Here is a 15,231-nt window from a genome sequence, read left to right on the forward strand (position 1 = left end):
ACTCCTAAAAAGAAAAGATATGATATTAAAAATTAGTTATCTAAAAGACAATGTGATGATTTGGAGGAGTGAATTGAAAAACATAGAAGTTATAGGAAGAAGTTATAGGAAGTTAATAATACATCGTGAAGTTCTATCCATCATATTAATTTGTTGTTTATTATTTATTTTATACTTTATCAATTATTAATTTATATTTCCTTGGGCCCTTAAATATTTCTAAAAATATTATTATCTTATACATTTAATAAACTTATTAATTTAGTACACTAACCCAAATTGAGACCAACATATTTTATTATTTAAGTGTTGCTATTAATTTATTGAATATTTATTTATCGAGATTTTATTGTAATGAAATTGTAAAGGTTCAATGGCACCTAGAAACCAAGTGTACATTAAAAGATTCCTTTAATACTCTAGGTATAGCAAATCATCTCAAGGCTTGGGTTGAAACTTGAGATTATGGACAAGGGTGGGTTGTGTCGAACCACATTAAAATCATTGTTTAATTTCTTTTTCTTTAACTTTCTATTATTTTCTTGCTCTTGTTATTGGTTATTGTTTTTGTAATTTGATAAAAAAATTTAAATGTAAGAATCGCCCAATTTACCCTTCTTTTAAGCGATTATTATAGGTTTGCTAATCAAATTGACCTCACAATCACTAATGCCATGTAAAACTTTAGCCAATCCATTCAAAATTTTATACATCAACTCATGAAGAGTCAAATGATTTGAAACTTGATCCTACCACACCCTAAATTCTACAACTATTAAGTTGTAATAACTATCCACTTTTCTAGAGTTCTCATTTACTCCTACATGAAATTAGACCTATTTCAACACTCGATAAAATTAGTTCATTAGTGTGGTTATAAGATTTGAAGTCATAACCGTTGAGGGATTAAAACCGTTACTTGGTGAAATTCCTATACTCAAAACAAGACAATCATCTTGTGCATGATTTTCAAAATTTATTTTGGATTAAAAAACATATAAATCTCTTATAAGGTTATCCTTTCATTGTTTCAATCTTCTATAAACATTCTTTTCCGTCTTTTCAATCTTCCACAAACACTCTTCTACAAGATCTTATAGAAGTTTTCTTTTGCAAAAATTTATCATGTTGATAATATGATAGAAAATAAAAGAAATTACGGAAAAAAGAAAATTATGTATGAACTTTGAACTGTGTTCTTCATTAATCCAAACCTCTTATTTATAGGAGTTGAAAAAACCAAAACTAAATATAATATTTAATTTTTTACTAGGAATAATAAAAATTTCCATTACGGGAAAAAACAAAAATCTCCATGGATAAGGATGAGGTCATTCACAATTATCTATACATACATACATACATACATACATATGTATATATGTATGTATATCACGACTACAGTTGACTTACATCTAACCAATCATTTAAATTGAACTTAATCGATGTTAAATAAACTTGATTTTATTTAGTTTTTTCAATCTTTATAACCTTAGTTTGACTTTGTTTTACATATAGCCCAAGTAAATTTGACTAAGTTTTCTTCGAAAAACCAATCAACCTAATCCTTTCTACAACCCCAATATAGTATTGCAAAGAAATTTATTCTTACAATTCAAATCCAAAATCCCATCGAGTACATTCCTACAATTTGGAAGAAGAAAACTATGCTAATCGTTTCACTTGTATGCATTAATCTTAATGCTTAATTTGCCTAATGCAACTCACAAAATCAATTTTATATAATCACCCACAATGTCAAAGCCGTTGTCCACACCGGTTTAACTACCAATTTTTCTAAAAGTTTAAATTTGTAGAATTTATGTTTGACAATTTATACCATGCTCTTTACCAACACCTATTTTTCTATTTATCCGAAAAGGACATTTGATTCCATTGTTAATGCCTCAGTGGCGTACTGCTGCTGCTGCTGATGAAGAGCTCCCTTGATCAAACATTATACAAGACTCAGAGCCCAAACCCTCAGCAAGCTCTCCTCTTGGAGGTTGGGTTGAGACATATTGAGGAGGAGAGAGCAAGGAATTGTGGTGGAATGGAAGAATAGGTGGTTGGGGTAGCATCTGAATAAAAATAAAGTCATTTCAAACATGTATAGCATATACTAAAAGCACGTTTGATAGTGATTTTAGGAAGCGTTTTTCATATTTTTAATTCTTGAAAATTTTTATCATTCAAGTGTTAGAAATGTTAAAACACTTTCTAGAATTACTTCCAAACGCACTCTAAAACAATACTCACAACTCCTCATCCAACTCCTCAAAAGTGAGAGTAGTCTCTGCAATGCAAACTTGGATGAAATGGATAAAACCTTTTATTAGTCTGTGTTATGCATAGAAAATTTTTCATCAGGTATCAACTCATGAATACCACGCGTCAGAAGGATCAAGTAATCAATCCCTCCCACCCCACTTGCCTTTCAGAGAGTAAGTGGAGCAAGTGTGGGTTCTAATTAAGAACCCGAAAGGACTTTGATCACACTGCTCTGCACTGCTGCAACTGAATCTATGGCAGACTTTGTGAGCCAACTGATCCCCACTTTGAGCCGGTGCTCATCTGTTGGCAATCTGATCAAATATGCCAGTTTCCTTGCTGCATGGACAAATATAAGACCCATCAAAATTAAACCACAACCAAAACCAAATAGAGACCAGACCAGACCAGGCCATCCACAAGTGTGAAAAGGGGCATGGATAACTATACCTGCATGGCCAATAGGTCCCTCCAAGGTTAGCCCCTCAATGAAGCTCGGGGAAATAGCAGCATCATTTCTCCCTAGAGTCATCATCTCACCCAAATTCTGAAACCTGACAAAGAAAGTCACCAGCTCATCTACCAACATTGTTTTTTTTGGATGTTACTCTCGTAAATGCATTTCATAAAACATTAGCAAATTTAATTTTGACCACATGGGAACAGGAGGTCTAGTAAAGAGCCATGGGGAAATTTAGTGACTGCCTTGACTGCTTTATGGTTTTCCACAAAGCCATGAAACATGTAATCAAAACACAACCATTTGGCATCCCCATAGCTCTTTCCCCCTTGAAGTGCCCCCACGTTATGCAGTCTCAGTAATATATTCTGTTGAGCACATAATATAATTATAATTCCACAGGATCAATTTTCAACGACCCCACATATATGTATGAATATATATTTATGTGCTTATAGTTAATTTACAATGAAAAAGAAACTATTTCAACTGTTCTAAAAATAATAAATAAAAGATGAGTGTGTTGATCATGATTACAATAAATTTGTTCATGAGAAGCTGGAGTTATAACAATGGATGTTACTCTTCTCTGGATGGATGGGCTATGGGCAAAATTCCAAACTTTAACAGATCCAACAGGAATACCAGGTCCAAAGCATGGGATCAATAATTAGGAATGATTAGGGGAAAAGTCCTAAAGGTAATAGCAAATGGAAAGGAATTCCAAAGACAAAATCCAATGCATTAAGGGAGGACAAATGCCCAGGGAAGTAAACAGTAAAGCAGAAGAGCAGGAACCTAATGCATTAGATAGGAATAAATATTTATATCTCCAGAATCTGTACGTAATCTAAACAAACAGCTCATCACCTAGAAAACTTAGGTCATACTCCTAATACAACCTTAGGTTTGGAAGAAGATTTCCTTGGTAATCTGAAGAAAATTGTGCAGAAGTTCCATGGCAGATCATTCCTCCATCTCCTTTGGCTTTCAGTTGTAGTTTATCAACAAAAAAGAAAAATATGGCAGTTCTAACAGAACTGCTACACATAATTGCATCAAACTTTTTTCTTTCGTAAGTTTTTCAGTTTTGGGTGGGTTTAACTCCATTATCCAAGAAGATCGAATGTTTCGTTCCTCAGATGACACAGGAGAATGATTCTCCTCCCCACCATTAAGATGGCAACCATTATCTATATCTTTGTAGAGTTGATGCTCCCTGGTGGTTTGTTACCAAGAGATGGCTTACAGGTTATCTATGGTAACTGCAATTTGGATCCACTCTTGCTCTAGTGTCATAAGTGATATCTCTCACTGCTTGTGGTCTCTTTAGGCTTGTTTGGTTCCTGAAAAACTTTGAGGGAAAATGCAAGCGAAAGAAAATAGAAAGGAAAAATATAAGATAAAAAAAATTGAAGAAAAATAAAAAATAAATTTAAAGTCAATAAATTATTTTTCTATGTTACTTCAAATTCATTTCACTTCTTTTAACTCTTCAATATAAAGATGAAAGAATTTGAAAATACAAAACTTCCTAATTAATTTTTAATTATATTTTATTTTCTTTAGTATTTTCCATAGTACAATCAAACATAAGAAAATGATTTTGCTTAGTATTTTTTTACTTTCCCTAGAACTTTCCAAGAATCAAACATAACCTTAGTCACCAATCTCCACCACAACAGATGTTTCCACTATGTATTAATGTATCAAGCCCCAAAACTAAATTCTGTTTCCCCGCCCCTATTATCATTATAAGCCTATCCATATCTCATTAGTTGTCCCTCATAACCTGAATATTAGACTAGGAATTCTACTCCAAAAACATAATAGGAAAACCTTCAGAAGAAGTTTCCTTCTTCCTCCACCCCCCCCCCCCCCCCCCCCCCCCCTCCACCATTCTGAATTTGATTATAAATCTGAGACTAGACTTTTTTCTATAAAATATCAAAAAACAATTTTCAAAAACTATTCTCAAATATTGTTTTTTCAGAATTGTTTTTTACAACAATTTCCGAATACAGCTTAACATTTCAGCTTTTGTAGTTAATATATAAATATATATAATAAAAAAGGGATATCTGAGAGTTGCTCATGGTTAGTGGGATAACCTACAGACACCTAGTATAGTATTTTTCAACTTTTAAAAGTAGAACTAGAGAATGAAGAGTAAACCGCCTAAAACAATTAGTTATCAGTTGATGTGCACACACATTACAGACTATGGTAGAAGAAACAAGATGCAAAAGGAGACAATGGATAAACAAGAAACAGGGAATGTATAAGAAACATCGAGTGAAGATTTGATTCAGAAAAAAGAAAACCTCAGGAACTTCAATTTCATTGGTGAACGCATCTCTAAATTGTTTTCAGTTATCAAAGGCAAATATCACAAATGGTTCCTACATTTATCTTGGAAATATTGCAAACTTTTTACGAGTAATGAAAAATTAAATTAGTTAATATAATACTATTGAGGAAAGTGTTTAGAGTTTCCAACCTAAATGGCAGTAAAGGACGGTCATTGATTGCTGCCCACAGATTCCAACCAGCAAAGTCTGCTTGCTGAAAAGCAACCTGAGAAGGATGTGGAAGTGTGTCATCACCATCAAAGAACAGTCAGGACAAGAAAATACATATTCTGAGACAATCAGAAAAAGTTCCTTGATGAAATCCATAATGTGCATATAATCACATACTAGTGGCAGGAAAAAAAAATTGTAAACGTAGTACCTGTGCAGTTGCTGGAAGAAGCTTTCCTTTGGAATCCCTCAAAGAAGAAGAATCACCAACTGCAAATATGCGTGGATGGCCCTTAACACGAAGAGTTTCATCTGTTTCAGCTTGTCCCCTGGCATTAAGGGGAAGCTCATGGGGCCATTCACAGGGTTCCAGTTGAGGAAGTTGAGGTTTAGAACCAACTGTCCATAATATTAAATCTGCTTCCAGAATTTGACTTTGTAAGCCCCTTTCAGCTGGTTGAAGTTCCAAAATAAGTTTTTCAGGCTCATGCTCAGCTGCAGCATCCAGAAGTGTGCCACTCTCTGTTTGCTTCTCTGAAACTTCAGAAATGCTAGCTTTTCTTATACAGCGGACAAAGTAACCCAGTAGAAGTTCAACATTTCGGGATGAGAGCACCTATTAATAGCAGCCAAAAAATACTGTAATTTTAAGATATTGAGATATAATGTCCAGAAAACAAGTAATTCACTATAGTAAAAGACAAAGGCATGGAACTTGTTAAGAACTCAAAATGTGTGAGGTGCAAACATAATTTATGAAGCTTATATCTAAATCCATTCCTTAAATAAAATAAGTAAAATGAAAGCATTGGAAAAATAAAAAATAAGATGAATATGGATTTGAAACAACATTTTTTCTTTTGATAAGTAAGAAGTAAGTATATTAAACACAAAGAGGAAACACCAAAAACCAGTGCCCTCGTAGTATACAGGGAGTATACACACCGCCTTCCCTTACTACGAGCCTATCCAGTCTAAAAAACTTACAAGCGAAGAAGGGTTCGCTACTAAGGAAACCCTGACCCAAGACCAAAGATTACATACAAAAGAATATTTCAATCTTTGAAGCAAGAGCTCCTCATTCCCAAAAGCTAGTCTATTCCTCTTCTTCCAGATTGACCAAAATATACACAAAAAAAATCAACGTATCATCAGCAAACAACAAATGAGAGACTTGGACCCCTTCGCCTCTTCTTCCCCAAACATAACAAGGCGACAAAAAATCCCCAGCAACTACTCTCTTTAGCAAACAACTAAAAGCCTCCATCATAACTACAAATAAGTAAGGCGATAGGGGGTCTCTTTGCCTTAACCCCCTTGAGCTTTGGAGAAAACCAGTAGGGCTTCCATTCACCATAACTGAAAACCTAACAGTGGATAAACACCACTTTATCCAACTGCACCATCTTTCCCCAAACCCCATCTTCTCCAACACCGCTAAAAGAAACAACCAATCCATATGATCATAGGCTTTCTCAATGTCTAATTTGCAGAGAATCACCCCTCTATTGCTTTTCACAATGGAGTCAATTGCTTCATTAGCAACCAGCACCGCATCCATGATCTGCCGCCCCTCCACAAAAGCATTTTGGGACGTTGAGATCACCTTAGCTAAAACACCCTTCATTCTATTAGCCAACACCTTAGCTAACCACTTATACAACCCTCCCACTAAGCTAATTGGCCTAAAATCCTTCATAGAGGAATCAAGATAAGAAAAATAACACAATGATGTCCAAGAACAAGATTTTTGTGTAGTGTAGGAAGAATGAAAGAGCCAGCAATGAAGGTTGGTTTGAAAAAAACTTAACAAGTTACAACAATGAAGGTTGTATATGACTAAGCAATGAAGGCTCTGATACCATATTAGTTTAGAATTAGATTGAAAATCATTACATCATCCACAGTAGAGTATACATATTTATACAGAAGAAATAATCTAAGAAAAAAAAAAACATAAACTTGCCAAATCAATGCTAAAAATATTTGTCAGTCTAATTATAAAGTTGACCAATTAAAAGAACTTCCTAAAATGGTCTTAGACTAGTCAAAGATAGCTAATTAACCCCAAGAATCAAGGGTGAACGCAATAGATGACTTCCAATGATCAAGGGTGAGATCACTGGCTAATTTCCTTGAGATCTGTAGCTAATTTGCTTAAGATCAGAGGATGATTTCCTTGTGATCAGTGGATGATTTCCTTGAGATTAGTGGTTGATTTCCTTGAGATCCGTGATTGATTTCCAACAATTCCTACAAAAAATCAACTCCTATTCTATAGGAAATTAAGAAAAATATATTTCTATACGATTTAATTTTTAAAGATTTGCTTCAAAGGAAAAAAAAAATCAATCAAATTAATTAATTTATATCCATGAGTAAGCATATCAATGTATTGGTATATTAAGATACTGGATTTCATGGTTTCATAATTCACAATCTAGATAGCTTACCTTTAAGGCAGCTTCCCTATTGCCAGGTGGGGCAGTTGGGCAGATTGTGGTCTCTACATTAATAGCTTGCACTATTCCTTTATCTTGCAGCCTCTCTGATACTGTGGCAGCTAACTCAACTCCAGAGTAACCACAGCCTACAACAGCCACTCGGATCGGAAAGTCTCTACCAAACCTCTTCCGCTCTAAAGTTCTTAACCTATTGTCAACCCTCTGCATCATAAAACTACCACGGTGTAAAGACAGTTCATATTAATGGTGACATAGAGGCAGAACCTCTCTGCCCCAATATATCATAGAATGTATTTACCCTCCTCCTCCCTCAGTCAAACACTTACACATGCATCCTCCAGGGTGGAGAATGGCAATGCAAATTCTGCAGCTCCTGGGACAACATCCAGTTTGGCTTCAGCTCCCAAAGCAAGAACCAACCTGGCTGCCCAGGATGAAAAATATAAAATCAGCAGGGGGCATTTCAGGATTAAATTTCAATATCTAATCAATGTTTTCAAAATTGCAATTGGATTGCTTTCTTACACAATTGACCAATCAAGAAATCAAGACAAAGCAAAGCTCCAGTACTTTCCAAGGTCTTAGAGCACACTTACACACCTTGATAGGAACAATTTAGAGATGGACTAAGAATGATAGAAATTATACCAGTCATATTCAATAACCAGACCACTTTCAAGGTGGACAGTTCCTCCACAGCTAGATACTGTTGGCCCGTTCATTCTCAAATGGTCAGAGGGATGCAATACTTTGACCCTGTCTTGGAAAAACTGCACACCAGTGTTTGCCAGCAAATCTGAGAAACGCGGAGCTATTTCCCATGCATCTACTTCTGCAAAGGAAAATCATGTTAGTAGGAACAGGAAAATCATTTTATTATATTTTTTCATATTTTTCATAATAGTGACATAAATTATATTATCATAAACAGGAATGAATTAATGGACCTGTTCAACAAATTAAACAACATACCTCCAGTTAGAAGTTCATACAACATTGGCTTAAAAACAAAACGTTCAGACTGGTCAACAAGAAGCACCTGGTCCCACATACAGTAAATCTCAAGAGTATTAATAAATGAACAAACAAGAGAACTGTAGCTATAAATAAAGAAAATTGAAGTCACAATACTGTGTATTCAGTTCAGTTCTTCCAATGTGGCTCACAAGGAATTTGAAATGACTCCAATTTACTTCTTACAGGAAACAAGAATTAGAACTACAATAGAAAAAGAAGCACAAGAATGAGATATCCTTCAAAGAAATTGAAATTATGAAAATACAGCTGCCATGCATACTGACATAAACATACTCCCTAACTGAAAACCTCAAGTAGGTTGAATGTCCCTCACAAACACAACAAAGGAAGAGGCGCCCCTCTTGGTAAAGCTGTCAGCTTTCTGAGCTGAACTAGGCTGCCATGTAAATGCGGGAACCATGTCATCCAAATTAAGGATCTGATCTACCCAATAAATGAACTTCCATGGGCTCCTATATTCTTGGACATCAAAGAAATCACCAAAGAAGTCCCCTCCCACTGTGAAATTCATTATACCCATCAGGAAGGCCTCTTTCAGATCCTAAAGTAAGGCAACTAACTCCACTTCAATATTGAACCCATCATCCACCTGCTTAGAGCTCATCAGCTCACTCTTATGATCTCTATGAATACCTCAAATACCCATTTAATCTGTATTTCCCAATGGCATCCAATGTTATGGAGATTAAAGCATCCCACTGGAGGCAGGTACTGACAACACCTGGCATCCATTCTTCACTACCAGATTAAGCAAACGCATTTCAGTCAATACTGATAGGAGGGCCAATCTTAAGGCACAGACACTTAAACAATAGTCAAAAAGCAAACTTATTCAACAGTTCCATTTTGAATTTGTCATCAGAGATCTTGGAATTTCATTCCAACCAAATCACCTACAATGTGGCTAATATACCACTATTCTTAAAAGTCTTCACAGCCTTCCAACCAAAAGCTTAGAAGGGAATAACCAACATATTTTAAAAATATATAGAATCCTCTGAAGCAATTCCTCCCACAGAGAAACATTTCTGCACAAGCTCCTAGTCTAAACCATGTGATTAATGTTAGCCCTCTTTTGTCCCTCTAACCATGTAAAAAACTTTGATTTTTGGTTGAATTATAAATTTCCAGTAACATAGGCTGGGTACAAAGGTACTTGAGTTCTTATGGCCCCTGTCTTCCAAGCAGCAACATTTCTCATCAAAAGAGATGGAGACAAATAAACATTTTCCAAGGAAAGAAGAGAATAAAGTTCAGTGTCCCAATCATTCAGATTTCTATGAAAGTCAAAGTTCCACAATGGAGCAACATACCGAAAAAAGTTCGAACAATTGAAATGAGTTTGTTCCATAGTACACATACTGTCAATCTTAGGATGTGAAGAAATAACTTCTTACTTCTGGTTAAAGAGGGTTCCACATGCTTCCTTACCTTCAGGGGAGGACCTAAGCACGGAGATCTGCCCTTTCCTCTTTGTTTATCTAGGTTATCAAGGTTTTCAGAAGATAAACCAGCCAAGAACTAGGGGGATGATATCAAGTTTCAGGACAAGAGGAGGAGCAGAGAGTTGAGTGGTGGTGCCCATCTGCACATGGATGATGTCATTACTTTTATGAAGCAAAAGAGCAGTAGTCAAATTGCCCTTGAGGCTTGTCTCAAATAGTAAGGGGTTGCAATGAAGATGTGAGAGAATCCAGGTTTGAGTCCCACTAAGGACAAAGAAAGAAAAAAAGACTCTAATAATATCCAAGTATTTGGCTATGTCTGTAGCAGTATAAAGACACGAAATTAATTTTCAGTATGGAAGATGTTGGATTTATAGGCAGCTATCTCAGTTGTAGAGTGGGTCTTCTTCCAGGTTCAAGGATATTTGCAAGGCTAAAGCTATTTGGGATTGACTGGTGGAAAGATTTGAGAGAATATTGGAGAGTTGGAAGAAAAAATATTTTATTGAAGAGGAATACCAACTCTTATTACTAGTACCCAGCTTGTCAACTTATTACTATTCTGTAATGAAAACGTTAGAGAAGCTTCAAAGGGAGTTTTTTTGGAGTTAGCAAGGTGGGATAGACTATGTTCTCCAGATGGGGTTTGAATGTTACAAACCTGGAGTGTTCAGCTAGGACTTCCAAACTGGTGCTTCAAATTTGAATGTTACATTTCAATTCATTGACATGGAATTCTTCAATACATTGATATGGAATTCATAGACCATCTGCTGATGAAGGGATATTCCCAACTGATGTTGCATGTACAAAGAAGTGGTGGGACGTTGATCATTTTTGCTTGACTGTAACATGGCATGGAAATTATGGTTTGTCTTATTTCATTAGCTCCAGGTGCATTGTCCATTGCCAAACCTGGGTTTTCTAGATATTGACATGGAAGTCTTTTGACAAGCAAGCTGAATGTTTGAAGTAAGACTTTTGGGGGGAGAGAAGTAAGAGTTTTAAGGAATTGAATTGGCAAGTTCCACGGTTAAGGATGCCGTTTTTACTTGTATTATTGGCCCTCAACTTCCTATCAGTTTTATAAGGAAGTGTCCATCAATTTTTCTTGATGAGTTCAATAATGTAGAATAATTTTCTTCATTTGTTTGGTTCATTCGTCATGGGCACTACTGCATGGGTACATCAGCTGTGCCCCTGTTTCACAGGCACTTTCAGTGATTGCCGTTAGCTATCCAAGAAAATCAACATAAGATTTAAAAAATTTTACCAATAGCTTCTCACATCAGATTATGAAAACAAGAAGCACTGGTCAGGCTTCTTGCCATTAAGATCACACGCCAATCCCTTTCTTAAATGGCTTCTGAAGTTAACTGTCACCTTAGTGAACATCTTAGCAAAGATGATATCTTCTAATAGTCCCAACACCTTATAAGAACCTCATTATTATTGTATCTTTATGAAAACATCTTCAGTAAGCCATGTACAAAAGAACATCTTCATACTTTTAGTTTCATGGAGGTTATCTTCTGATCCCTTCTTCTTGGCTTGTAAACTCCACACTTATGCCACCACCGAATTTTCTTGGCCATTAAATATTATGAAGGCATCAGTGGTTCTTCAATGTATTATTATTGTAAAAAAGGAACAAAGAAACAAGTTATAGAACTCTTTAAAGTAGCACTGTTTTAAGAATTTTAGTGAAGCTAATTTTGATAGACTTTTACTGCAGAACTTCATGATAACTCGGAGTCTAATAGGAAATATAGACATTAAGGCAAAACCAAACAATCAGAATAGATTCATCAATATGAACTATTAGAGATGTCACAACTGAATCTGGTCGACCAATCCTGTTACAAATTTTTAGCCTTAGAACAGGTTAGCAAACTCAACAAGGAAGCTTAGGTTCTAAATGTAATCATACATCAATATGTCATCAGCCTTTTATCAATTTTGGAGTTCTTTATTAAAAATAAATATATAGGAGAAAAATTAAGATCATGCTGTTCAAGTTGTCTCTTACATGCTTAATTTCTTAAATTTTGAAGCTAGGTTTGGTGGAAATGAACAAGAACTAGGAAGAAAAATAGAAAACTAATAGACTAAGATGGTAGTCAGTTGTTCATTAACTGGTAAAATACATGTACTCTTTGGAAAAGATAAGCACCACCCTAAAGGAAAATGAAACAGATTCCAAAAAGGAAAAGAAAAGAAAAAGAATCCAAATTATGACTTAACATGACCTACCTGAGGTTTCTTGTCCTCTGGCCATACAAGGGATTCTAGCCTTAAGGCCGTATATAAACCTCCAAAGCCGCCACCTAGTATGCACACTCTGGGCTTCTGAAAGCAAAAGCTTTCCATCATTACAATAAATGATCATAAAGCTTGAAAAGTTGAAATAGTTTATCAGCAGGACAAATATATAAAGTAGAGAACAGGTTGTGGCAGCATAAAATACATTACACTTCAGTCAAAGTATAAAAATGCCTGTCCAATGCTGAGACGGATTCTCGTTTAAGATAAGACACTAAAGTAACCTAATGATGTATTTATCATCTACAATACATATGTATAAGAGAAACAGTGATTATTTTGCTCACCAGGTTGAACTGCGTGAAGAAAAAGATAAATAACATCAAGATTGCTGTTATCTCTTAATTTTAAAAGACATACCCTACCTACATCTTTGACCGTGTGTTGATTTAGGCATCTTGTGTGGAAATTTGGGGGGAAAAGGACATGGTCTGATAGATTTTGATCAGTTATGGTGGTAAGAATCACATTCCATGCAACAATTGTGTGTATGACATCCTAAGAGCATGCATTGATGTGGTTTCAAGGGCAATGATAGGCATCTGCCAGAGAAGACATCAATAGATGAAACTAATTAAAGAGTCCAACCTTCTTATCTGGCCATGTATAAGGCCGTGATGCTGCTTCGCCTTCCACTAGTTCTGCAACACCTCCATTCCACTGTGTTGCACCTGAAGCAACAAAACTGAATCCTTTGCTCCGGAAGTTCATAAGTATTGACATATTGATTGCAAGTTTTCTTGAAGAACCAGGAAATAGCATCCCCCATTGTTTTGATCTACCTGAAACCCCTACATAAGATTGGGAATTTTTCCCGTACACAGGATCACAGGAGAATCAATTTCCATATATTTGGTAGCTGAGAAAACATAGGAAAAACAAAAAAAAGGAATCCCAATCCAGGTCTTTGAAATTTTTTCATACAGGACCTCAAGAAGAGAAAAGGCTCCTAAAACAACATTTAGCTTAATTGATGTGAGATTTCATTTTCTTGGAAACAAACAGTGCCAAACACATAATGAGAAGTGCAATGGATAGAGCAGTTCTGATATAGGAAACAAGAAGAGAAAAACATAGGAAAACAGAGATCATCTACAATCGGTGCACCTCTGTTTGGTTGCTCAGAAAATACAAGAAAAGAAAAGAAATCTGAATCCTGAGTCTTAAACATGTCATCAACAGCACCTCAAAATGCACAACCAAAAAAAGAACCCTCAGCCTGGTGCAATAGTTTGGCTTCATTGAGAAGAGGTTTTATTCACAAAAAGCATATTGGGGAATGCAATTGGAAGGGAAGTTTCGACTGCTTCCACATTTTTCATGTTCACCAATAACATACTTCAACCCCGACCCAGAAGAACAAACAAAATAATATTGAATAAGCCATAAGTAGTACCACTGTTTTGGTTGCTGAGACTATAAGCAAAAGAAAACAAGAAATCCCAATTCTGGGTTTTTGACATTTGCTCAGAAGGACTTCAAAAAACAGGAATCCCTTAGCCTAACAAAACGAGGTGAGCTTTCATTTTCTTGCAAACTAAAGAACAAAACAAAACAAATCACAACCAAAAAAAAAAAGTGCAATTGGAAGAGAAGATATGATTGTTTCTACAGTTTTCAAATATGAATGTCCAATAAACGCTTTAACTGACCACAGAAAAGAAATAAAATAATATACAATTAGCATTAAGTAGTAAAACACTGTTTGGTTCCCGAGGAAATATGGGAAAATAAAACAAATCCCAATTCTGGGTCTTAAAATTTTTACTAGTTAGACTTCATAGCTCATAAAACCCCCCTACTTAATCCTAATCTACAATTCCTCATTATTGGGGTGATTTTCATTTTCATGGAAAACTTTAACACAATAAGAAAATCATAATGAAAAATACAATTAGAAATAGGAGTTTTGAGTGCTTCCACAGTTTTCGCATTCAGCCACATAATGTTTCAATCGGCAGTGAAAGAGCATGTATAATAATATAGATAGCCTTAGGAAGTACCGTTCTGTTTGGTTTCTGAGAAAATATAGACAGAGAAAAAGAAATCCCAATTCTGGTATTAGAGACTTCATTGGTATTACCTCAAAATAAAAGAAAACCTCCGGTTGGCTTAATTCAGGTGGGTTTCATTTCCCTTGCAAACCAAACAAACACAAAAAGAAAACACAAGGAAAGTTGCAAGTAGAAGAGTTCTGGCAGATTCTACAGTTTTCTCATGTAAATGAGGGATGAAAATGCTTCAACCCATTGGAGAAGACAACTTACTATTGAAGAGAGTGAGTGTCGGTGACGCAGAGAGAGCCATCTGTGCCATTTTGGAGAAGGAAAAGCCACAGGGAGACAGACAGAGGCGAAAAGCGAGAAAGCAATTGGGCTTTGTGGCTCCTTTTGTTCCACGGCTTCGATGGATGGCATGGGTTTTGCGGTGCAGGCGTGGCCCACGTGAGTTCCGCGTGTTTGATTTTGGCTCCGTGAAACATAATTGTAGCTTGTCAAAGGTGATGAGCTTTTTTATGGATTCCAAAATTTTTGGTTTTTTCCTTTTTCCGTTTGGGCATGTTTTCTCAAAACTTATTTTTTAAAACTGTTTTTTTTATTTTGAGCACATGCACTCATTTTTTTAAAACATCATATTTTTTATTCTTAAAAGCAAAAAAGAAAAATAGTTTTTGTTGGTGTCAAGCCAACTGGATTCAGATTTGAATC

At 35.6% G+C, this 15,231-nt stretch overlaps 1 protein-coding gene across 4 annotated transcripts; it reads right to left on the reverse strand.

Moving 5' to 3' along the window:
• Positions 1-2,309: 2,309 nt before the first annotated feature.
• Positions 2,310-14,920, reverse strand: LOC117918827 (alternative NAD(P)H-ubiquinone oxidoreductase C1, chloroplastic/mitochondrial). Of its 4 annotated transcripts, none has more exons than XM_034835744.1 (11): positions 14,791-14,917; positions 13,112-13,314; positions 12,455-12,550; positions 8,691-8,757; positions 8,367-8,550; positions 8,045-8,138; positions 7,707-7,919; positions 5,465-5,869; positions 5,232-5,308; positions 2,722-2,825; positions 2,310-2,610 (listed from the first exon to the last, which is right to left on the reverse strand). In XM_034835744.1, the coding sequence occupies exons 1-11, from the start codon at positions 14,837-14,839 to the stop codon at positions 2,471-2,473; spliced, it is 1,632 nt and encodes a 543-aa protein (XP_034691635.1). In that variant the 5' UTR covers positions 14,840-14,917; the 3' UTR covers positions 2,310-2,470. The 4 variants fall into 4 exon arrangements, with proteins under 4 accessions (XP_034691635.1, XP_034691636.1, XP_034691637.1 ...); XM_034835745.1 differs by lacking the exon at positions 14,791-14,917 and adding an exon at positions 14,607-14,743; XM_034835746.1 differs by lacking the exon at positions 12,455-12,550.
• Positions 14,921-15,231: the final 311 nt, after the last annotated feature.

This window comes from Vitis riparia, chromosome 7 (assembly GCF_004353265.1).
Source record: "Vitis riparia cultivar Riparia Gloire de Montpellier isolate 1030 chromosome 7, EGFV_Vit.rip_1.0, whole genome shotgun sequence".
Classification (NCBI taxonomy): domain Eukaryota; kingdom Viridiplantae; phylum Streptophyta; class Magnoliopsida; order Vitales; family Vitaceae; genus Vitis; species Vitis riparia.